Raw genomic sequence first — 21,253 nt, 5'->3', positions numbered from 1 at the left:
TGAGCACGGCTTAACGTCGTTGTTCTCGTCGGCGGCCACCCCGCTAACGACCTCGCGCTCGATACTTGGCTCACTCCGCCATGCTCGCACTGGCGATACCGCTGCGAGCAAGGGCGTCCCTGGGACCCTTCAGATTGCCACTGTCTACGCGTAAACCGACTCGCATACTACTCCCGTACCGGTATGCACCAAATGTTAGATGCTTGGCTACGCCTGTGACGTCCACCCCATCGTCTTCACCGCCTCCGGGAAATTATCTGGGGAGCTCTTTAGCTCCCAAGGCTGAGAAGAAACCATCCCTGCTCTCTCGAATCCTCCCCGCGTCCTTCGAAAACACTGGAGGATCTGTATCTTCCTTCCGCAAGATCGCCGCGCTCGCGAAACCAGAGCGCAAGCCGCTGGGCATCTCGATTGGTCTTCTTGTGGTGTCATCATCTGTGTCCATGAGTATTCCTTTCACAATTGGGAAGCTGATTGACTTCTTCACGTCAAGTCAGCCTGTGCGTACTCGTCCTTATGTGTCTCACACGGGCTGTAGTCATCTGTATATGCTGAACACCGCGATAGCAAATCCCCTTGGGTCTCAGCCTGGGCCAAGCATCTGCGCTCTTGCTGCTCCTCTTTACAGTCGGCGCTGCAGCCAATGCAGGACGGGCCATGCTCATGCGTATCTCAGGCAAGTAGCACTGCTGCTGCTAAGAAATACGCACATTCATGCTGAAAACATCTTACATTCGAAAGGACAACGGATTGTGGCCCGGCTACGCGAACGCATGTACACCGCGGCTCTGCAGCAAGAAGTCGAGTATGTTGAACGCGGTGAAGGTGATGTCATAAGCCGTTTGAGTGTGGATACAAGTATTGTCGGTGAGAGGTACGTTTACAGCCCGTTGGAGTACGACCCTGCTAGCGGGGCCATGGTGATCCCGCTGAATTTAAGGTTCTTGATTTGGTCCCTGAGTACACAAGTCTCCTCCAGACGCTTCTCTTCGCCTCCGTCACCGCATTCTCTGCTCTATCTAGAAAGTGGCTGAACTCATGGCCCAGCGTGACACAGAATCTGTCTGACGGCCTACGGTCCGTGATCATGTCTTCTGTTGGATGTAAGGGCGTGTCTTTGCTAGGTGATGCCGTACCACTAACACTTGTCAGTGGGGGCAATGTTCTATATTTCACCTCAGTTGACCCTCCTCATGCTTACGATCGTGCCGCCAATATCGCTCGGGATTGTATGTGCATGACAGACAGTTTCACGTGCGTGAATTTGACGACACGGCGCACAGGTGTTCTACGGGAGGTACCTGAAGAAGCTCTCGAACCAAACACAGGAGGCCCTTGGTGAGATGACTAAGGTTTGTCCTGACCTCATCTACGCATACCATTTGGTGACGCTGTGTCGTACCTATAGGTTGCACAAGAGTCACTGTCCGCCCTACGTACGGTGCAAGCGTTCGACGCACTTCCACAAGAACAAAGTAAGTTCCACCAAAAGGTTGGCAGCGTACTGGCGCTTGCTCGCAAGGAGGCGATCGCAAGCGGAATATTCTTTGGGAGCACGGGGTGGAGCGGAAATGTCACCCTGCTCGGATTGCTCGGATATGGTTGGTGTCTACAGACTCACTCTTAAGACAATGGGCTCAGAGACTACATGCAGGCGGTACACTCGTGAGCCAAGGCGCGATCTCAGTGGGAGACTTGACAAGTCTGCTGCTGTACACGGTATATGTCGGAAATGGCTTGCAGATGCTCACGTAGGCGCCATTCCGTATGTGTCAGAAACTATCTCAACGTTTGCCCACGCTAGGTCGTTTTTTGTGCGTACCTTCCTTGGTATCACATAGGAGCACCACATTGAGACGCTAGTCTACACACCAGACGTCCATCATGCGCGGCGTAGGGGCGGGCGTACGCATCTTCGAGCTGCTCGACCGCTCACCTGCTATCTCACCTGATGTCGGCGCCGAGGTTGACCCTGCGCGTCGTGGCCCGGTGCGCTTCGAGAATGTGACGTTCGAATACCCCAGCCGGCCAGGGGTTGAGATCCTCAAAAACCTCGACCTTGACGTGAAGGTCGGGGAGAGCGTTGCCATTGTGTGCGTCCCAGATGCACGTCTCGGAGGGCTGCTTGATAGGCTGATCAGATTGACAATATAGAGGCCGGAGTGGCAGTGGCAAGTCGTCGATCAACTCGCTCCTCATGCGGTACTATGATCCCGTTAAGGGAAAAGTGACGTTCGATGGTCAAGGTCGGCTATTACGTTGGCGGTTACCACGCCACGCCTCACTGACTTCATTTTCACCAGACATCCGGGAGTTCAAGCCATCTTCGTGGCGGAACATAATTGGCGTCGTTCCACAAGTTCGCGCTATACGCAACCCATTTACCGCCCAGTGTCACTGATTGTTTGTCCATCCAGGACCCTGTTCTGTTCACAGGAACAATAGCGTCCAACATTGCATATGGCCACGACCATGCGACACAAGAGCAAATCGAGACAGCCGCACGAGAAGCAAATTGTGAGTTCATCTGGGGGATGCCCCAGGGATTTGAGACACAGAGTGAGTGGCTCACGGCCGAGCATCGCGTCTCATGTCTTCACAAGCATACATCTAGTTGGTCGGATGAGCCTCAGTGGTGGGCAGCGACAGCGATTAGCTATCGCCCGGGCGCTACTCAAGAAGCCAGCAATCTTGGCTCTGGATGAGGCTACTAGCTCGCTCGATGCCTCATCGGAACACCGCGTACGTCACGGGTTGCTTGACGAAGGGCCCAAACTCATTCGGCGATGCTGCTGTTGTAGGTAAACGATGCGATAGACAAGATTCTTCGCTCGCGCCAGACTACTTGTCTAATCGTCGCACATCGTCTTTCGACCATCGCACGTGCTGAGAAAATTGTCGTGCTCGAAGGTGCGCCTGCCATAAAACAGTGCTCCTACATGTGATTTACTTTTGTACCTCTAGACGGACATGTCACGGAAATGGGCACATATAGACAATTGGTGAGCGTAGCGCTCTCTTGTCAGAAGAGGCGGCTTCGTTGACGTAAAATACAGGTTCACAAGGAGGGATCGAGATTCCGTGCCCTCATGGCCGCACAATTGAACGCTGCCGCGGGGGAGACGTCGAGCTCCGACCCCGCGAGCTCGACCCCGCGACCATCACCAGATGGAAGAGGCCAAACACAGCCTTCAGCCTCGCCGCCATGAGCCATTATCGAACGACAATTGTCGCATCGGGAGACGCTGGGACACGAGACAAGGGGGTGTGTACTATTGTACGGCATATCGATAATGTTGTATCTAGATCTTTCAAGAGAATTGCCTTCTCGAGGCATGGAGGTGTCCTTCCTGAACTACCTTCAGCTCGCGGGATAAGGCAGGTGATGAGAGTTACCATCGATTGGGACACACATATACCTAACCAGCCATGTCCGGATCCATGCCGAGCACGCATGTAGAGCACGCTTTAATACACACTTCCAGAGCCAGATAGATATCAATTATTCGACTGCTCCTCCCCGGTTGCCTGTGCTACACCCTTCCTAAGTCATTGCCAGAATGTCTCCTCCCGCATCATCCTCTTCCCCCAAATCACCTGTACTCAACAGAGATCCACTCCTTGCCGGGATGTCTTCCGCCCCCACAGAGGTTACGTCTGGTGTGGCGGCGACTATCACGGCCATGAAGGGCTCCCTGGGAGACCTAAGTGTTCGTTTCTCTCGATGTCCTGCTCTAACCACACCTAATCATTCAATGCAATGATCGCCACCTCCCGGCACTGCGCCTCAGACGATGTTCGATAACATTAGCGAGCAGACGAAGCGAATGGAGCAGATGGGCGGTCATGTAGAGACCGCCCAAAGCATCAACGGGTCCGTACAATCTTGCAGATGTGATGTTTTGATGGTGTTCAAACCGTGCGGGAGACAGCGTGCGAAAGCGCATGCACGCGCACGGGCAAAAGCATGCGAATCAAATCCAAGAAATCAAGGGTAAGCTCCATGGGCTGCTCTGGATCATAAGAAACTAGACAGCCCCATTGTGCCGTGCAGATCTGCTTCAAGAAGTGCTTCAAAAGGACGTTATCGAGCATCTCAGCCGACTGAGTACGCTGCCCAGCATATGCGATTCATTGATCTGACATTGCGCTTCAGTCGAGGCCGACATCTCGTCGCAAATTGACGACCTCGTGAAGAAGGAGGTCGAGCAACTGCTTCCTGACTGCCTTCCGAAGGAATTGCAGGACGAGGTAGCCAGCTACAAGCAACAGCTCGCAGAAGTCGAGCGCAACTTACACAACTCGTAAGTTCTGGTGTAACCGAGCTGAAGCATAGATTGATGCTGCGCCTCGCCAGAGAGAGTCGGCGTTTCAATGCGCAACTACGCACGTCGCGCATGACAGATCCTTTACACACGATCTACAAGAAGGATGGATCGGTCAGCGATGGGTTTCCCAAGGACTTGGGAGGTCTCTTCCAGCTGGATGGTATGGCTCACCTCATCAGGCATTCGAACTGAAGTTCATAAATACTCGCCGTCTTTACCCAGACGAGACCGCGAAGATCCTAATGAAGGAGTATGATCTTGCGGACATATCCGAGTCCCGCGAGCGGAATGTCAACCGCTTCATGCAATTCTGCGGGGTTACTTATCAATTGGTGCGCACACCGCGCTCTCCTTTCTAGTCACCCCGCACACCCATGGACCGCCCGTTCGTCCCCTAGTCACGTCCACTCTCTCCTAACAACACATATCTTGCAGGTACCTTCAAGCCCTGGCGTCAGATCCCCCACGAAGAGCAGAGTGCCTGTGGTGATTGAACGTGCCGGTACCCCTGCGCAGTGGTAGGCATCGCGGACAAGTCTTCACGTTGTACCATCATTTGTATCTTAGAATGTGTATCATTAGCACATTTCTTGTAAACTGTCTATTTGCTATCACGTCGAGGACACTGATGTATTAGGATGATGCGCACTGTATGCCATACATGTTGGAATTCGAGTGTCTCACCTCAGATCGCAAGATGGGTGAAGTAGCCTTTGTGATAATTGTTATACGATCCACATCAACGTATGCTGCCTGAGATTCCGCACATACCTCTTTACTTCCCATCTCCCATCAGCCCAGTGACGGTCCTCACTACGATACCGACTGCCTCCTTGACCTTTTCTTGATCATTCTCCCGCACACGACCCGTGATCCTGCCTTCAAACTTGTCGGGGTGAAAACGCAGCATGGTCTCGCGCAGCTTCTCCTTCTTGCTCTTCGCGACCTCAGGGTCTCCAGAGCTATCTCCCTCCGTAGGAAGAAGAAATGCGGAGATGGCTTCCACGGTGAAGTGTTCCAAAGCGAGCATCCTGCCGCGCGCGGAATCGCCATCGGGCAGTAATACGGGCCATGGGATGTCGGAGAAACGCAACGGCCCTCCGGAGCTCGCGGATAGTAGCTCCTTCCAGCGCACGTCGTACCGCTCGCGTGCCTCGCCCGCCCGCCTGCGCTCTCTGCTCCTCCGTCGACGCCTGCGGTCTGCCTCCGCATTCTTCTCAAGGCGCGCGGTCTCCTCGCGGACTGCCTCCTCACGGGCGCGGCGGGCGTTGCGTTCGGCGGCCTTGCGCTCGTGCTCTGCGTACTCCTCGGCATGCTTTCTCCTGCAGGCGTGCGTGCACAAATCTCAGTCAGTGCCTGAAGAGACGGAGGGCAGCCGCTGACGTACCTCCACATGCCCGCTCGCACCCACTCCGTGTAGTCCTCTTCTTCCATCATCTGTGGGTCGATACCCAGCTCGTCGTCCATCCTGTCCATGCCCCCACCCCTCCACCGCCGCGGTACGTGCGCATAGTTGTTCAGGTGCGACTCTAGCCCGTCCAGCCGCTCGTCCTCCGCCATCGCGCCGAACATCTTCTCGCGGAATCGCTCCTCTTCCAGCCGAGCATAAATCTCGTCATAGTCCGGCTTGTGTGCTCGATGAGATGACGTAGAGGCCGGGGGCGGAGGCGGCGGACCATACTCATCGTCGTCGACCACGAAGGGATAGTCGGTGGCGGAGCGGCTGGGCGAGCCTGCTCGCTGTCGCTTGCTGCTGCTGCTGCTGTTCCCAAGCTCGTCGTCGGATATGTCTGCATGTCGTCTCCGCTTTGCTGTCTTCTTTGCTGTCTTCTTTGTTGCCTTCTTCGCTTTGCGGAAGTCGCGCTCGGCTTGTTCAGCCGGAGTGCGCTTCAGATGTAGCTTCCCCGTCCCCGAAGGCATCTCCATGTGTGTACGTTTTGGAATCAATCAAGAGCTAGAGGGTGCGTAGATAGTGGTCCGCAGAGCTCTTGCGCAGCGCGGGCGAGGTGGGAGCAGGGGGTTTGCATGGTCGGTCTTTGACGAAATGAAGCCTTTCAACAGTTTGTTACGTCATGTAATGGGAAGTCGTGATCGGAGATCGAATTATAAGTAACACTTGTTACCAGATTGTTACCTGCAGCTGCTTCAACGTTGCACCTGGCAATGCTACCATCTCGAGGCCTGGGATGCAGAAATTGGTCTCTTCTGCCTTCAAGTCATCCTGGAGACCAAAGCACACGCTGTCTTCCTATTCCCGACCTGTTACGAACAATTTCTCATCACTTATTCGACAAAATTCGGCGTTGGCTGAAAATGACGCTCGGTCTCAAGACCAGCACGAGACAGAGTCGTTGTGCGAACATCCGCCTAGACTACCCGCTACCCAGAAAAGTGTCCCAAGAGTGCCTGCGAAGGGCAAAAACCGGCAAGAGCCCCCGACTACAGTCGTAGTGCACCATCTCGACCCCGCATGGGACGAGCGATATCTCTACGAGCAGCTCAAGCAGTTTGGCGACATCAACGGGCTGTGGATCAGTGAGTAGGCAGTCGACTGGTCCGCGGCAGCGTGCGAGAGCACCTGTCTCTAACTACTCCCTCTCAACTTCTCGCAGAGCGCGCGCGCACGGGCGAGAGTCGCGGAATTGCGCTCGTCAACTTCACCTCCCGCGAAGCCGTGCGGCACCTCATCCACTCAAGACCGCGGCGGCCCGTGTTCGTGGATGGCCACCTCTTGAAACTGGATTGGTCCCGTTCCCAGCGCAGGGGTCAGCAAGCCCAGTGGCTCGTAGTCCTCAACCTACCGGACGGCATGCGGCCGAAGGAAGTCGTGGAGGCTTTCGCGCCCTTCCATCCGATACAACTTGAGCTGCGTGAGTGCACCCCTTGGTACGACTAGAGTGATGGCGGTAACCTCCAATGACTGTTACCACTTTGTCTCCCTTCGAGGCAAAGTAGTAACTGTCCTTGCTTTGATCAGGGAACATCCTGGGTAGCCAAAAGGCTCAATGTATGAGCATAGTAGTCCTGTTCATGCGCTCAGCCGTGTCCCGTCCTAGCGGTTCCCAAGCGAAAGCGACGACCCTCCGCCAACGCCTGGTCATTGTCATCCTCACTCTGCTTCAAACCTCTCGCGCACAGCTGACGCAATAATCTTGGCGGCAACTACCAGATCACAGAGAAGAGCTGGGGGCGTTCGGTCGCATCCGGTTCCCCACTGTCGCCCTCGCCCAGCGCGCGTTCTTGGCGTGCAAGGACAGCCCGCTGTACATCCGCGGCTCCAAAATGCACGTCGCGCCGGACGGCTGGATCCCGCCGCTGCCCGGCCATACCACCGTGCTCGTGGCCAACATCCACCATAGCGCGAGCGAGCGCCTCCTCCGTACGGTTTTCGCAAAATACGGGACGGTCGTGGACGCACAGCTGCGTGAGTCCTTCCACTTTACAGAGAACGGTGTTCAAGAGTGTGCTCATCGTGTGCCTTGTCGCGGCGTGCAGTGTCGCGGACCATCCCCACTCAGGATCTGCGCGCTCGTGTCCGCTTTGACACTGCGAGCGCCGCGCTCGACGTGGTCCGCGCATGCGACAGCCCGAACGGGCCCTCGGTCTTGGGGATGAAGCTTGCTGGCACGCTTGCGCCTGAGCAACCATAGCAGCGATGTACGTGATACGGCGGCTGTATCTACATAGCACAGGCTCAGGCTGGCGATCTGGTTCTGAGACCGGTCAATGGCAATGTCCGTTGTGGACTATTCAGACGCATTGTTTGAGCTGTGTCGATGCATGGGTTGGATATTCAGTGCTAAAGCAGCGTATACACCCATTGGCATTCCTCGAGGAGCGACGCGGCCTCAATGCGATGGTTGTGGGCAGATGCATGTCAGTCAGGCCGAGTAAGAGGCCTGTGTACATGGTCTCTCAGTCCGAACATCAGGAAGGCAGCTCGCGATCAGACAGGTCTGGACTCTGCAGGCGTCGTGATGTCATGCACGCTCATGCAGCCTCGTTTTTCGTTTTGTGCTGTCATTCTCTTTCTCACAGGTATGCGAGGGCTCACGCCCACTCTCTTGACCCAAACCTCTATCATCTCGGGACACGCACGTAGCAAACCATGGCCTTGGTAACAATGCCCATAAGATGCTCATCATGAAACATCGCCCGAAGTCCCTGCATCAAGCAAGGGAAAATAAGAGATACATACAACAATGATCCGCCTGGAAGTCTAACCAGCATCCACATTCATCGTACACTTCTCCTTGCGCTGTATTCGGTCCGTTGCCACGCCGACCTCTATGCCCTGGCACTTGCGCGCAACACTACCCCTCACTCCCCCTTATCTCTCATGGCGCCACCTTCCCCTTCTCCCGCTCGGCCGCCTTTTCTCTCTCAGCCGTGACCGCGCCGCTGGACGCGCTGGTCGTGGGCCCGTCGTCCTTGTACAGGCCGTTTTCCTCGATGTAGTCCACGACGGGCGCCGGCAGCAGATACCGCACGGACAGCCCGCGGCGCAGGAACAGGCGCACCTTCGTCGACGACACGTCGTTCTGGATGAGCTGGTGGATCAGGTGGATGTTGTGCCGCCACCGCGCGAGGCTGTCGATCGCCTGGTCCATGTCCGCGCCCGCGCGCTCGACCGTGAGCACGCCGTAGCGCCCGAGGATGTGCTCGAGATCGGGCTCGGACCACACGCCGGGCTCACCCATCGTCGCGATGAGGTCCGAGCCGGCGAGCAGCATCGGGCGCACGGGCTTGCGCACGCCGTCTGCGGTCGCGACGCCGCCGAGGCAGGTGTTGATCTCGTGGTCGAAGTGGTCGAGCACGACGGCGGTGCGCTGGTACGACTGGAAGGCCTCCCAGGGGTCGACCATGAGCCAGGTCGACGTCTGCTCTGCGGCGAGCGTGCACATGTTGACGCTGCACAGGCGCAAAAGGGGCGCGCGACACAGGCACAGTTACAGGAGGGGCGGTGTGCGGGGGCGGGGCGCACTCACCGGTGGTGTGCGCTGAGCAGGCCAGGCTTCTTGTACTGGTCGCTCACGGGGCTGAGGTAGCCGCCGACGATCTCAAAGTCGGTGTTCTGGCGGACATAGTCGACGGCCATCTCGAACATGCGCAGGTGAAGGAACGTGACCGGGCTGAAGGACCCGCAGGCGACGAGGACGATTGGCTGCTTGTCGGGGTTGCGGAGGGTGCGGCGCAGACGGTGGTGAGGGAAGGCATAGTTTGGGGGGTCGGTGAACGGCGGTGGGGGAGGCGAGGACGAGGACGATGCGGCAGACGAGGACGAGGCAGCAAGCGAGTCCATGGCTCGGGGCGGGAGGGCGATGCGAATGTTGCAGGTGAGCAGAGGATAATATTATACAGCTGACCGGACCCTGGGCACGCGTTCCCACGCTGCGCTCTAGTAAGCCATTCGGAAGACGGACCCGGGTGTCAATATGTGCGTATGGCGACTGTTGGCAGTGGTGTCGCGAGATCGTCCGTGCGCTATTGAGTGGTCGTCTGTGTGGTCACTGTCCGCAGGGAAGCGTGCATGGCCTTCCCGGTGGGCGTCGGCCCCGGTCACGATGATCACAAATTGACCCGACGGCCGTTTTTGGACATTGCTCCTGGACCACCCGCCTCGTTGCTGCGTCGCAAACGCAGAGACTGACTCGTCTGCTTCACACGAGCAACCCCCGCGTCGTCATTCGCCAGACTTCCGGTGCCGCAACATGAACACGATAGGCCGGCTGTACGTACGCGCAAACGCTCCGTTGACGCAAGCGCAGGGCATTATTCCTCTGGCGACGATCCTCCGCGACGCGTTCTCAGGTCAGGACTTCTCTATCGCGAAATCGAGATCAAACACATTGAGCTTCGAGAACCTCTAACGTCTGTCGATGGGACCTTGCAGGGCCCGAAGCTACGTGCAGCTCACGTGCTCACGGACATACGCTCGGACGGCACCGGAAGCATCAAAGTCGGGTATGTACTGTGGCTTACGGGGTTTTGCAAACATTTTGATGCCTGCGCTAATATGCGCTACCGTTCTATTACTTAGGCATTATTCCTAATGGTCTTAGCATTGTGTATACCAAGTTTCAAGGCAATCTGTAATGAAATACGCGTTGTAGAGGGATGCCGGTGGAAGCCTCCAAATTGCAGTGGTTCTGCAAACTTTGTCACTCACGGGTCACGGCGGCAAGTTGAGACTCCGTCATGGCAAAAGCCGCGACCAGGCTTGTCGTCGCGTCATCACGATTGAGAGCGGAGATTGAAACATCACGCATGGTGGCAGAGAACGTCACGTTCGTTTTACAAACCCTCCACACGCCGCGATTCAGTTTGCTGACAGTATATCGGGTTGGAGGATTGAGAAACGAATGGCTGGAACATACTATATCGGATGTCCGATTGGGGATAACGACTTAGAATCACTGTAGATCTGTCTTATCAAGAATTTGCAGCAGGCCATACAACGTGTCTTAAGGCTCCCACTCCACAACAAATCCATTTCTCCTCAATCGGCTTCATAGGTAGAGATTTTAAAATACAAGTTACTGTACATACTTCCTATACATTGCGAATGCTCTCTAAGGCTGCCTTGCAGGTTAAGTAGGCGAAAAAATGAGTTTCTCGCCATCGTGACAAAATACATTGCGCCGAGTTCAAAACTCGTTGTGATCGTGACAAATGAACTCCCAGCCTTGTTCAGAGGTGCCCGTGACCCGTGACTGAACACTAGGTCGAGTCGATACAGTATACGTAGCTAGCCATCCATTGAATAGACGGAGGGTGCGAACGCGCGATGGATCATGTGCTACACTGTACAACCATTTAACCAACTCGGAAGTCTACGACATCCACAACGTCCCACCACGAGAATATTCATTTGAGTGTCTCCTTCAATTCCTCGTCCACACCTCCTTGCCTCTCACCCACGTACTGAGCACATCGCCCTGGCGGCTGAGCACCACGAGGTCGGCGTCCGCGCCGGCGCGCAGCGTGCCCTTCCTGTTTTCGATCCCAAGGCACCTGTACACACACGGCGGCCACCATCAGCAACCGGACACGCGCACAGACAGGGTAAGGATCAGTCACCTGGCCGGGTTATAGGTCGCGCATTTGATGGCTTCGCCCAGCGAGCACCCCGTAAAGCGCGAGAAGTTCCGCACGCACTTGTCCAGCGTGACCACGCTGTCGGCATGTCAGCCGCAGTGTCTGGGTTTCATACCAAGAGGAAGGGAAGGGAGGGCGGTTGTTCTCACCTGCCGGCGAGTGTGTCCGTGCCCTCCAAGTATAGCTTATCGCCCTCCTTCACGAAGCGCTTGCCGTCGCGCCATTCGTGGACGCCGTCCTTGAGATGCGGATCGAGAATCTTCATCGCTGCAATTCGCCATTCAGCACCTCGCCTTTTCCCCACGCCCTGGCGGTCGCACTCACCGTCAGTAATGAGGATGCAGCCTTCAGGATACGCCGTGTACGCGAGCTACACGGGGGCCAACGTCATGAGACAAGGCAACGAGGGACACAGCACGGCCGCCGCACGCACCCGCACAGAGTTCGGGTGGGAATGGATCCCATCCACGATGAGCTCATAGAACGGCCGCTCGAACGCCATGTCGGTCACCTTGCCCTTCACCAGGTGCAGCGCCGACGTCGTCGCCTTCAGTAGCGGCGTCTGCGGCGGCGTTTCGAGGTCGTCGAACGCCTCTGACGTCGCCTGGGGGCTAGTGGACCCTGCGTGCGATGCCGACGTGCCCTTCAAGCTCGCGCGCTTCTTGAGAGACGCCGTCCGCGAGAGGGCCTGCGCGCCCGCGACCGGCGTGGAGAGGTGCGGCGACGCGCCCAGCAGGCCGATGATGGACGGGTCGCGATGGTGGAGCTGCGGCATCGCGTTGAACAAGTGCGTGATCAGACGCGCGCCGTGGTAGGCGGCCTGCGTCGCGATATCGGTGGACGCGATGCTATGTCGGCGGCGTGAACGAACGTAGACGTCAGCGCGGTGCGCACACACCTGTGTCCGATGGAGAACACCACGCCGCGCTGCACGACCTCCGGGACGGTGGCCATGACGCCGTCGATCTCCGGGGCGGCCGTGATGATGCGCACGCCGACGGTGTCGGGCGCGGTGCCGTCCGCCATGAGCCAGTCCTCCTGGTCCGCGAGGTTCTGCGCGCCGTACACGGCCTCGAACGACGCGAAGCGCTCGTGTGCGGGCACGAGGAACTGCGGCGCGTGCGCCCCGCGCTTGGCGAGCTGGATGAACGGGCCCTCGGCGTGCCATCCGAGGAGCGTCGCGGAGTGTGGGAGGGAAAATGGGCGGAGCAGGTGGAGGATCTGCGGGTAGAGCGAGCGTTCTTGCGTCTGTGCGGGGGGTTAGCAGACGCTGCGCGCACAGTGGGTCCAGCACGCACGATGATAGTCGGGACAAGACTGGCGGGATGTTAGACGTGCGGGGAGTGGACGCTGGGGCAGGGGACGTACGAGGTGACACCGGTCTCGACGATCTTCTCGGCGACGGTCTGCATGCCTTGCCTATAGGCCTCATCGTCGCCGTCGTACACTGAGAAGTCGAAGCCGTAGGCTCCGTTGATCTGGATGTCCATGAAGCCTGGACTGAGCGGGAGTGCATAAGATTGGGAGCGATCTGCAGGGTGTGCGCACACACCTGAGGATGTTTCCCCCGAGATCGATCACTCGGTCAGGCCGTTCCCGCTGCAGGAAGAATGTACGCTGCGCATGGCCGGTCAGCGATGCTCCGCGCAGGAATGGGTCCTTGACTTACCTGGGCATCCAGGATGACTCCCCGGCGTTCGTCGATCCACAGATCGCGCTCGACGAGGCTGCCATCCTCGAGCGGCAGCAGGCAATTTGTGAAGCAGATCAGGCCGTTTGACGACGCCATGGCGGGCGGTATGGTGGTGGTAGCTGGTCAAGGGCCTCAGGCCTCTCGAGGATCTGTGGGTGTGTAAGGACGGAGAACGCTCCATGAGGGACACGGGCTCGGCCGAGGAGCATATGGGCGTCGAATCTTTATCGGGCCAGTAAACCCAGGAACGTTCATGCTGCTCTAATCGCGACCCACATGCTCCGCTGAGGTCCACAGTGTGGACAGGGGTGTTCAGCTTTAGATACTCTTAGATTCCTCTGTTAATCGCCGGTCGACGAAAACCCGCAATCGATCAACGTGTCGCACTGGAGGATCTGAGTAACGAGCATAACGGAGGTCCGAGAGATCTTAGATGATGCTGAAGAGAATGATGTCGACGCAGAAACGCCAAACACAGAGGATAACGACACAGATTCACATGTTGGGAGCTGAATGGTGCAGCATGATTGGTGTCGCAAGTTTGAGCAGGCTCGATATGTCATGCTGGCGGCGATACCCTCACAAACAGAATACGAGAGTGAGTCCTCGATGGGACTGCGATAATCCCCCGGTACTGCCAGTATCAGAGAAATTATGGTTAAAGTTGTATAGCCAATGCATGCATATCCGTTGAAGGCTTTACTCACAGTTGGCAACCAAATGATAGGGCGCGTGCCCTGTTTGGCTCATATGCCTATCCTGGGAGACTAGGGTGGCTGAAGGACGTGGCGGCTTGTGGCGGCGTTCCTGGGATCGGCTCAATAGCAAACTCAATCATTATACGCCCTCTCAATGTATAAAAAGATGTACAATTTGAAGCAGTAAACCCGCTGTCTTATGTTTCTGAAGATCACAACAACTATGTCTACCAACTAGCCATGCTCGTCCACGTGATTACATTCCTGACGACCTCTGGCTTTTCTGTCCCATTCACTGCTGGCAACAACTTGTCGCCCCATGCGCTGTCTGCGCCGGACTCGATTGTCACTGATCTCCGGTTCAAATGTTTGCGCGAGCTTGTCCTGCTATGGTGTTTTGGGGTTGTTGTATCGAGCTTTGTCGCAAGAGGTTAAAGCTGACTGTGTGGCAATCCCAGATCTGGCTACGAGCCAATAGTTGATCGGCGTCGAGTTAGGCAAGTAATCCATCCTCCAATGTCAGCTCTGTTTGCTTATTCAGTCACACAAAAGGCCCGACACGCTCCTGCATGGTGTACGATGCGCAATAAGCTAGTCTCCGAGAAGACGTTGCAGCCGCTGCAAATGTTATTGTATGGACTAACTCTACCACCACTGTGACGCTTGCGCGAGTGCCTGATGGCGAATGAACAGTAAAAAGGGTTAGGCTAGGGCCCGGGCATACTGACTACTTCTGACAGACTGGTGTAGAGCAGAGCATGACCAGAAGGTGGGACGAGGCCAAAGCGTTGCTACCACAAAAAAGCGATACTTTGCTCGCGTGAGTGACTATGTGGTGCGGTGGTGGCTCAAAGTGACTCCAAAGCGGCTCAGATACCAAAACCGCCCACTGATGCCGAGCCCCCTGGATGGACTTACCAGTATATAAGCCCGCTGCAAGTGGCCTCCATTCCACCAACCCAATTCACCACCCACGCACAACTACTGTCCGCCCTTCCATTTACCTCCTAAGTCTGTTCAAGAAAATGTACGTTCTTGTCTTTGGCGTAGCGCTCTCTGGTGTCCAACGTCGGCAAGCACGCTAACGCTGTTATGATTGTTCCGATTTAGTCCGCTCCTACCGTGTACAGTCCAGAAATGTCTCAGCTCCTCATCAACACTCGCCTTGGCGCGCAAATTGACTGCACAAAGGTGGAGCTCGCCGAGTATGCAGATGTCTACAACTTCTGCAGAAGCATGATACCGATTGTGGACGGAGGCAAACAGCTGTCTTCCTTGCAAGTTCTCAGCCTTTCCGACAAAGCGTGTGGACGCTTGGATCGCGAAACTCTGTATCTACTCTGCCAGTTGCTCTTTAACGCTTCTGCCCTGCGGGTGCTTAGGCTCGGTAAGAGCCAAAAGCTGCTTACCGAAGAGCCATTGCTCGGTCGCGTCATCGAGGAGCTTAGAGAGCTCATGACGCTCGAATTTTACGAAGGGGGCACCAAGACAATCGAAGTGCTCGGCAACTTAAAAAGTTACCCCGTCCACCTTGTCCATCGCACCAACGGCAGATTTCCTCGGGACGCTTATGATTACACGCCGTTCGCCCACAGCAAAGTCTTCGAAAGGCTCGAGAGTCTTAACCTTGACTGTTTTGCGTACAACAGGCGCACTGCTATAGATCCAGGCCAATTGACGTTCAATAAGTCGCTGAAGTCTCTGACACTCGTCGCGAGCCATGCCCCTCTCCACCCCTTTGTCAAAGCATTCCCTTATCTCCAGGATCTCACTCTGGAAGAGATCTCATGCTGGCATCGCTGCCCCTCCAGCCAATCACCAGATTGTTGGGAGACTATCCCCAAGCTCACTGTAGACGTCATGAGCCTCCGGGTGTGGAATATTGCCTCTCAAGTCTACCACTTGATAGTGACACGTCGCCCACTGGTCAAATACGACGGGAACCCAGAGGCAGACCTATTCACGCCGGTCTTAAATGCCGTGGAAGACATGAAACCCACAAAATTCACGTTCTCCACGACCCTCGATGTCCGCGATCAGTTGTGGGGGCGCATGGCGACACGGATGTCTAGTGTGATGTACCTAGAGGTACGCGTCGAGGATCTCCTTGTTGAATCTAGTGGCAGCATTACAGACTGGATGGTGAGTCAAAATTGTACACGTCCATTCAATGTCTAATATCATTGCAGTCTAGCATCGTATCATGTCTGCAGGTGAGGATGCTGAAGATCAGCATACAGGCATGGGCCACATTAGACGACGCATCGGCCGATCACGAGGCTTTTACGCCACTTCGTCACATGTATGTCGAGTTTCCGACATCACTTTCCCGCATGGTCCAGAATAACTACACATTGCGTTATCTGATTTTGGAGGTCTCTGAAGGCGCTTCTCTCACTCATGGGATGAGTAGGATTGCGTTTGCGCGAAAGTGGCAAGTCATCCAGGACCCGTGGGGCTACCGTGCCCCGGGCCTTGAGGAGAAGAATACTGACGAAGCCGCCCTAGCATTGGAAGCCTGCGGTGGCTCGATGGCTAATTCTTTGTCTTACTGACAACTACAATGATGGCATGAAAGAAGATATGCTTATGCGTTATGTATATTGATGATGCGCGCAGTTTTAGTCTCGTTGCAGAACATGTATACGTTCTCAGATGAACTATTACACCACGGAAAGGGCTCATTACAGAGCGAATGGACGTGTATATAATGTCATATGTGATCTTTGAATCCGTGTAAATGGCGGGATTCATTGAGTGGATCGAGTCGGATTCAGAATCAGCTTTATACACGTTTATTTACTGCCTTTGTGGTCCTTGAGGAAGGCGTGAGGTCGGAAGTAATTCAAGGGTCTACACGAATCAAGCTCGCGACTGATCGCAAACCAGCCGCCAGGAGGTTTGAGAAACATAACCATCTTTTGAAATTGGCACAGACTGGACCGACAATACAAAAGCACTCACACCCGTTGCACCAGGCGTCCTGTGCACGTAACATGCTCCAATGTCTCCACGATACGGCGTCATCTACCCATCAAATCGACATGAACATGGTCTTGAATTTTGCAGAACACAAGCAGGCTAAGTGGAGAGCCCGGGTCACAGCGCCAGGCAACGCTTCAGCAATTCTAGTGACTATGACTCGTATGTAGGCTGTGTACGTAGAGTATTATTTTCGGTATGCAAGATCGGATAGGGTTTTCAAGGAAGCGGATACTAACGGGCAGCAGATCACGAATTGCTTCTGAGATATCCTACATTGCTTACTCCATTACATATGTGTGTGCGGGGCAAGAAGTAGCACGAAGTCCGCCGCTACCTATCAGGTTCAAGGTAAGTGGGCCAAACAGCATGTGTGCGGGCGTTAGCAGGGCGCATCTGTTGTGGGAGAAACGTCGAAAAGTTCCAGATCATTACGCTTGAGACAATATCATTCTCGATATCCGGGCCTCATTAGGCGACTCTGAGAGCCATAGCAGCAGCAGAATGTCGTTGCTAGTACCAGAGGATTCGTGTGAAGGCCGATGAGATCTTCCCGGCCAAAGCCTAGTTTTCTGTGAGCAGAACACGATATACTTTCTTCAACCTGCGCAGATGTATGACAAGTGCCAAATACAGTACCTCTAATATTTTGAAGTTCGTGTACTCTCTGGGTGAAGTTCGCAGCGGCTGAACATCTCCGTCTCTCAGGGACAATTCGATTCGGACCTGCTGGTTCACGCTCGATGACGTATCGCCGGGGTTCGAGGGGATTTGTAACATAATCTCAGCCCGAGCCATTCGACTTCATGGACCTCATATCTTGGGGCTATCATGCAAACTGTGCATGAAGACGCTTTGTAGGAGGCCCCACCATCCTCCGAGATCAGCAAAACCTCTGAAATCTGCTATGGCCTTATGGCGGCGGCCAATATGCACCAATATTCTCACGGGCAGACAAGGTGTGATAAGGTATTATCAGTATAGGTACAATAATGTCGATGTTTGAGAGGCGATCGACATAATTGGATGGCCATTGTCATCTTGAAGCATAATTTTACCGGCTTGTATGGGCTTGTAAGGTCAACCGTATGCCGAGCGATTGCGAACATGTAGCACAATGATTGGGAGGTCCGGTATTACTTCTCAATTACTCATAATTAGGTTAGGGTTACACCCTCAAGGCACATCTCAGGCTCGAGTGAGCCCAGATGATCTGTCTTAGAGAAAGAATTCCACGAGTTTACTTACACCTCATACAGCATCGGTATATGGAGAGTGCGATCGTGCCTCCAGTAGCTCTTACCAATGGGCTCCGTGTGCTCATCCGGAACTACCCCTCGAAGTCTTCCGACTTGAAAGACTTCGGACGGACAAGGTGCGCACTGTTTTGTATTGAATTAAATACAAGTATTACTCTTGAGTGGCGCACTGCTTCAGTTCCCACAAAGAGCTCAGACTGTCAGAGCACAGCTATTGCAATCTGAATATTACTCCAATTTGGTGTCAAACTTACTAAATTCTCCCCTAATCACCTCCATTCAATGACAACTGAAGTTCTTGATTCAGCCAGAGGTTCACACCATCTTTGTGCGCTTCACAGCTGTAAAATCCAGCAGGGCCTCACAGGCACTGGACTGCATGACCACCGGGCATCACAGACATGACATGAGTCCAGGCCACATCAGAAGAACACCAACTTTGCTTGTGGGCAAGTGTGATACAAGTGATCACAAGTGCCCACAAGCAAAGTTGGTGTTCTTCTGATGCACTTTTTGATGCATCTGCTGAGATCCAGAACGAACTGAGAGTGGACGAATTCACTACCATATCAAATATTCAGAGCTACACACAGTCTAGGTTCTGGTGACTGTGACCTGCATTCCCTGCTACTTCACTATAGTCATGCTCTGGTCGAAATTTCATTCAGTATGTAGCAACAACAGGGATGGTACGAGCGTGTCATCGTCGGGCTAAACAGCACAAGACGACGGCCTCAGTTCACACTCGTGCAGTGGAGCAAGACTATAATAATCAGTGCTCGCTAGCGCGTGCTAGGAACAGCAGAACAAGGCAACAGAAAGGTACGTACGGAACAAGTAAATAACATATGGGTATAGGAATGCGGCCGGGCCGGACGCTGCGCCGATTGCAGTGCTCCAACACAGTAGGTATATATAAGATGATGGTCTCGGAGTCTACCCCTTCATACTCAACTCACAGCTTATGTCTCCCAGGCTGTGACAGACTTCAAGATTCTTGGTTTAGTGGCCCACCAATGTCTAATAGTGTCTCCGAAATTCGGTCCTGAACCCGGTTCTGAACCATGAACCGGCTGAACCAAACCTAGGTTCAGGTTCGGTCAGGTTCAGGTTCGGGCATTAGGGCAGCAGGTTCGGTTCTCGGTTCACGAGCTGCCCATGGGACCTTGAACCTGGTTCGAACCTGGACCAAACCGAGAACCAAGTATGCTTTACATTCCCTCAATGTCCACAATCCTGACGCACAGCAGCGCGAGAGATGCCAGCAACGGAGACAGCGCCAACACATCGCGCAGTAGCACGCTCTCCACGTCCACACAGCGTACTCCCAGCGCACGATATGGCTGTCGATCCACACCTACACGTGATTTTGTGAGGCGCTTCTCCAGCTGGAGCGCTGCGAGTGCGAGCAGCTCTGCCGTCTCCCGTGCGTGGCTCTTCAGGAGCGCGGACGCGTGCTTTAGGAGGTGCGGGAGCACGAGCAACTTCCAGCCATCCAGCCGAGGTCTGCCAGCGCCACGCACAGGTTGAATGCATGGATCGGGCGCTCCCATACGCGATCGAGCACCCAGCGGCCAGGGCCCATCCAGAGTCCCATATCGCCCACGGTGAGTGTAGCTGCCAGTCACTTGAGGACCGCGGGATGTAGGAGTCCGTATAGGGGCGGCGAAACGAAGTGAGACAGCAACGCAGGGAGGCGGCTCGCTGTGAACGACAGCATCAGGGAATAAGTATGAGGCTGTGAGAATAGGAGCACTCACGACTCATCGTCGAACCCTGCTGAATAAAACAGGTGACTGTGATCACCTCGACCACTCGGCGGAGAGGCTCCTCGTCCTGTGGTAAAGTACATTCCATTCCCGTTCAATAGCGGTTCAAACCTGGACCGGACCTGGACCGGACCTGCTGAACCCGTTCGGCAGGTTCGGTCCAGGTTCAGGTTCGGTCCGACGCCATCGTCAGAGGTTCAGGTTCAGAGCCTAGGGGGCCCGAACCTGGACCGAACCGAACTTCGGAGACCCTAACGTCTAAGCTATGCAGTCGGAAAGTAAGTGATCCCGGTATGTTGCTCGCCATCATCCATTCAAAGCAATAGTAACTTAAGCTGACGCACAGTATTGACACAGCCGAGCGCACGAGTCTGCAGTAGATTAGGTGAGTACACAAAGTGTTTATTGTGATGCAAAATTGACGCTATATACAGGCAGGCAAGTTATCAACATCCCGAAGCGACCACTGGCATCACTAATGCTTGTCTCCCGGTGTCTCGGGAATATTCTATGGTGCTAAGCAATGCTCAGAGGTGTAAATAAGTAGCACTACCTGTATTTCTGTACAACCAATGCATTTCTCCTATTTTGGTCTAGTGAAGACCAAAAAAAGCACTCGGAGTAGCGTGAGGCCGGAAAAGGAAATAGTCGCTCAGTCCTGGGTCCTCGCGACCTCAAGTATGAATGAATGCTATGAATGGGCAATTTATACACAGTCTGGGATAACATTATAAGGCAATACAAGGCAACAGAAGAATGGCGTCGATTGGCCGTCCGTCACCAGAATTGCGCCTCCGACATCGATTGTGTGCTCCGGGCAATATGACGTGAGCACGCTAAGACCTTATCAGACAGGCCGCAAGAATTGCGTCGAATTACATTGATTATGGCCCTTGATAAGGCCTTATAGAAAAATATTTGGTTTTGCTGATGCGAAGACAGGGTGAATCACGACGAGGCAACTTCCCATAATGATGTTTCGCTCGTCGTCTTCAAGATTCGCCTTCAAACCATATTCTGACCATAGTACCCGGTAGTCTCCCCTAGGCGGCCTACCAAATGCTCTATTGCCGAGTGTGGGGAGGGGGAGGGGGACAGTCGCTCTTTAGAATACCCGCATGGTGAGAGCAGAACGTTGTCCTTACAAACCGAAGGTTTGGTTCATGCCACGCCTGCTAATTTACTGGTCAGGATCATACGGTCAAACGCATATTCGTGTAGTTGTACTTGAAATGCCCCTCATACGTACCGCCTACATAGGCCTCCGGCATCAGTAACAACACGCTGTAATAAATAACAAATAAGAGTCTGGACGCGTGGGCCTAGATATTATGAATAGCAGCGTGACTAAAACAACATCGGCGTGACCCGTAAAAGCGCTCTTGTACTCAGCTGACTATGAAATACGGGCTCGGTAAAACGAAGT

At 54.6% G+C, this 21,253-nt stretch overlaps 8 protein-coding genes across 8 annotated transcripts; 4 read left to right on the top strand and 4 right to left on the bottom strand.

The window, feature by feature from the left end:
* Positions 1-41: 41 nt before the first annotated feature.
* On the top strand, positions 42-3,353 carry POSPLADRAFT_1181712 (hypothetical protein). The gene is made up of 17 exons (XM_024488863.1): positions 42-500; positions 568-676; positions 742-874; positions 1,048-1,103; positions 1,153-1,229; positions 1,284-1,352; positions 1,409-1,601; positions 1,655-1,751; positions 1,805-1,814; positions 1,876-2,093; positions 2,155-2,246; positions 2,304-2,359; positions 2,418-2,559; positions 2,615-2,742; positions 2,802-2,910; positions 2,965-3,002; positions 3,057-3,353. The coding sequence occupies exons 1-17, from the start codon at positions 81-83 to the stop codon at positions 3,207-3,209; spliced, it is 2,100 nt and encodes a 699-aa protein (XP_024338459.1). The 5' UTR covers positions 42-80; the 3' UTR covers positions 3,210-3,353.
* Positions 3,354-3,560: 207 nt separating this feature from the next.
* On the top strand, positions 3,561-4,850 carry POSPLADRAFT_1057435 (hypothetical protein; the record flags this gene model as incomplete). Its single annotated transcript, XM_024480926.1, has 8 exons — positions 3,561-3,710; positions 3,792-3,874; positions 3,933-3,994; positions 4,055-4,108; positions 4,157-4,304; positions 4,358-4,488; positions 4,551-4,660; positions 4,764-4,850. The coding sequence occupies 8 exons, from the start codon at positions 3,561-3,563 to the stop codon at positions 4,848-4,850; spliced, it is 825 nt and encodes a 274-aa protein (XP_024338458.1).
* Positions 4,851-5,103: 253 nt separating this feature from the next.
* On the bottom strand, positions 5,104-6,254 carry POSPLADRAFT_1144732 (hypothetical protein; the record flags this gene model as incomplete). The annotated part of the gene is made up of 2 exons (XM_024485729.1): positions 5,104-5,650; positions 5,716-6,254. 2 exons carry the CDS (start codon positions 6,252-6,254, stop codon positions 5,104-5,106), a joined length of 1,086 nt encoding a protein of 361 aa, XP_024338457.1.
* Positions 6,255-6,514: 260 nt separating this feature from the next.
* POSPLADRAFT_1057433 (hypothetical protein) lies at positions 6,515-7,978 on the top strand (the record flags this gene model as incomplete). Its single annotated transcript, XM_024480925.1, has 4 exons — positions 6,515-6,863; positions 6,941-7,198; positions 7,498-7,752; positions 7,824-7,978. 4 exons carry the CDS (start codon positions 6,515-6,517, stop codon positions 7,976-7,978), a joined length of 1,017 nt encoding a protein of 338 aa, XP_024338456.1.
* A 687-nt stretch (positions 7,979-8,665) lies between these two features.
* Positions 8,666-9,630, bottom strand: POSPLADRAFT_1057432 (hypothetical protein; the record flags this gene model as incomplete). The annotated part of the gene is made up of 2 exons (XM_024480924.1): positions 8,666-9,239; positions 9,317-9,630. 2 exons carry the CDS (start codon positions 9,628-9,630, stop codon positions 8,666-8,668), a joined length of 888 nt encoding a protein of 295 aa, XP_024338455.1.
* A 1,432-nt stretch (positions 9,631-11,062) lies between these two features.
* Positions 11,063-13,231, bottom strand: POSPLADRAFT_1170253 (carbohydrate esterase family 9 protein). The gene is made up of 11 exons (XM_024488092.1): positions 13,096-13,231; positions 12,979-13,043; positions 12,795-12,926; positions 12,725-12,743; positions 12,325-12,674; positions 12,130-12,274; positions 11,860-11,916; positions 11,751-11,796; positions 11,576-11,693; positions 11,409-11,504; positions 11,063-11,342 (listed from the first exon to the last, which is right to left on the bottom strand). Exons 1-11 carry the CDS (start codon positions 13,213-13,215, stop codon positions 11,213-11,215), a joined length of 1,278 nt encoding a protein of 425 aa, XP_024338454.1. The 5' UTR covers positions 13,216-13,231; the 3' UTR covers positions 11,063-11,212.
* Positions 13,232-14,954: 1,723 nt separating this feature from the next.
* POSPLADRAFT_1034220 (hypothetical protein) lies at positions 14,955-16,372 on the top strand (the record flags this gene model as incomplete). The annotated part of the gene is made up of 2 exons (XM_024477008.1): positions 14,955-15,959; positions 16,031-16,372. 2 exons carry the CDS (start codon positions 14,955-14,957, stop codon positions 16,370-16,372), a joined length of 1,347 nt encoding a protein of 448 aa, XP_024338453.1.
* Positions 16,373-19,269: 2,897 nt separating this feature from the next.
* Positions 19,270-19,611, bottom strand: POSPLADRAFT_1057429 (hypothetical protein; the record flags this gene model as incomplete). The annotated part of the gene is made up of 1 exon (XM_024480923.1): positions 19,270-19,611. One exon carries the CDS (start codon positions 19,609-19,611, stop codon positions 19,270-19,272), a length of 342 nt encoding a protein of 113 aa, XP_024338452.1.
* Positions 19,612-21,253: the final 1,642 nt, after the last annotated feature.

The sequence above is a fragment of the Postia placenta genome (genome assembly GCF_002117355.1).
Source record: "Postia placenta MAD-698-R-SB12 unplaced genomic scaffold POSPLAscaffold_8, whole genome shotgun sequence".
Classification (NCBI taxonomy): Eukaryota; Fungi; Basidiomycota; class Agaricomycetes; order Polyporales; family Adustoporiaceae; genus Rhodonia; species Rhodonia placenta.
The sequence above is the reverse complement of the archived record's forward strand: the minus strand, read 5'-3'. Positions and strand labels throughout refer to the sequence as shown.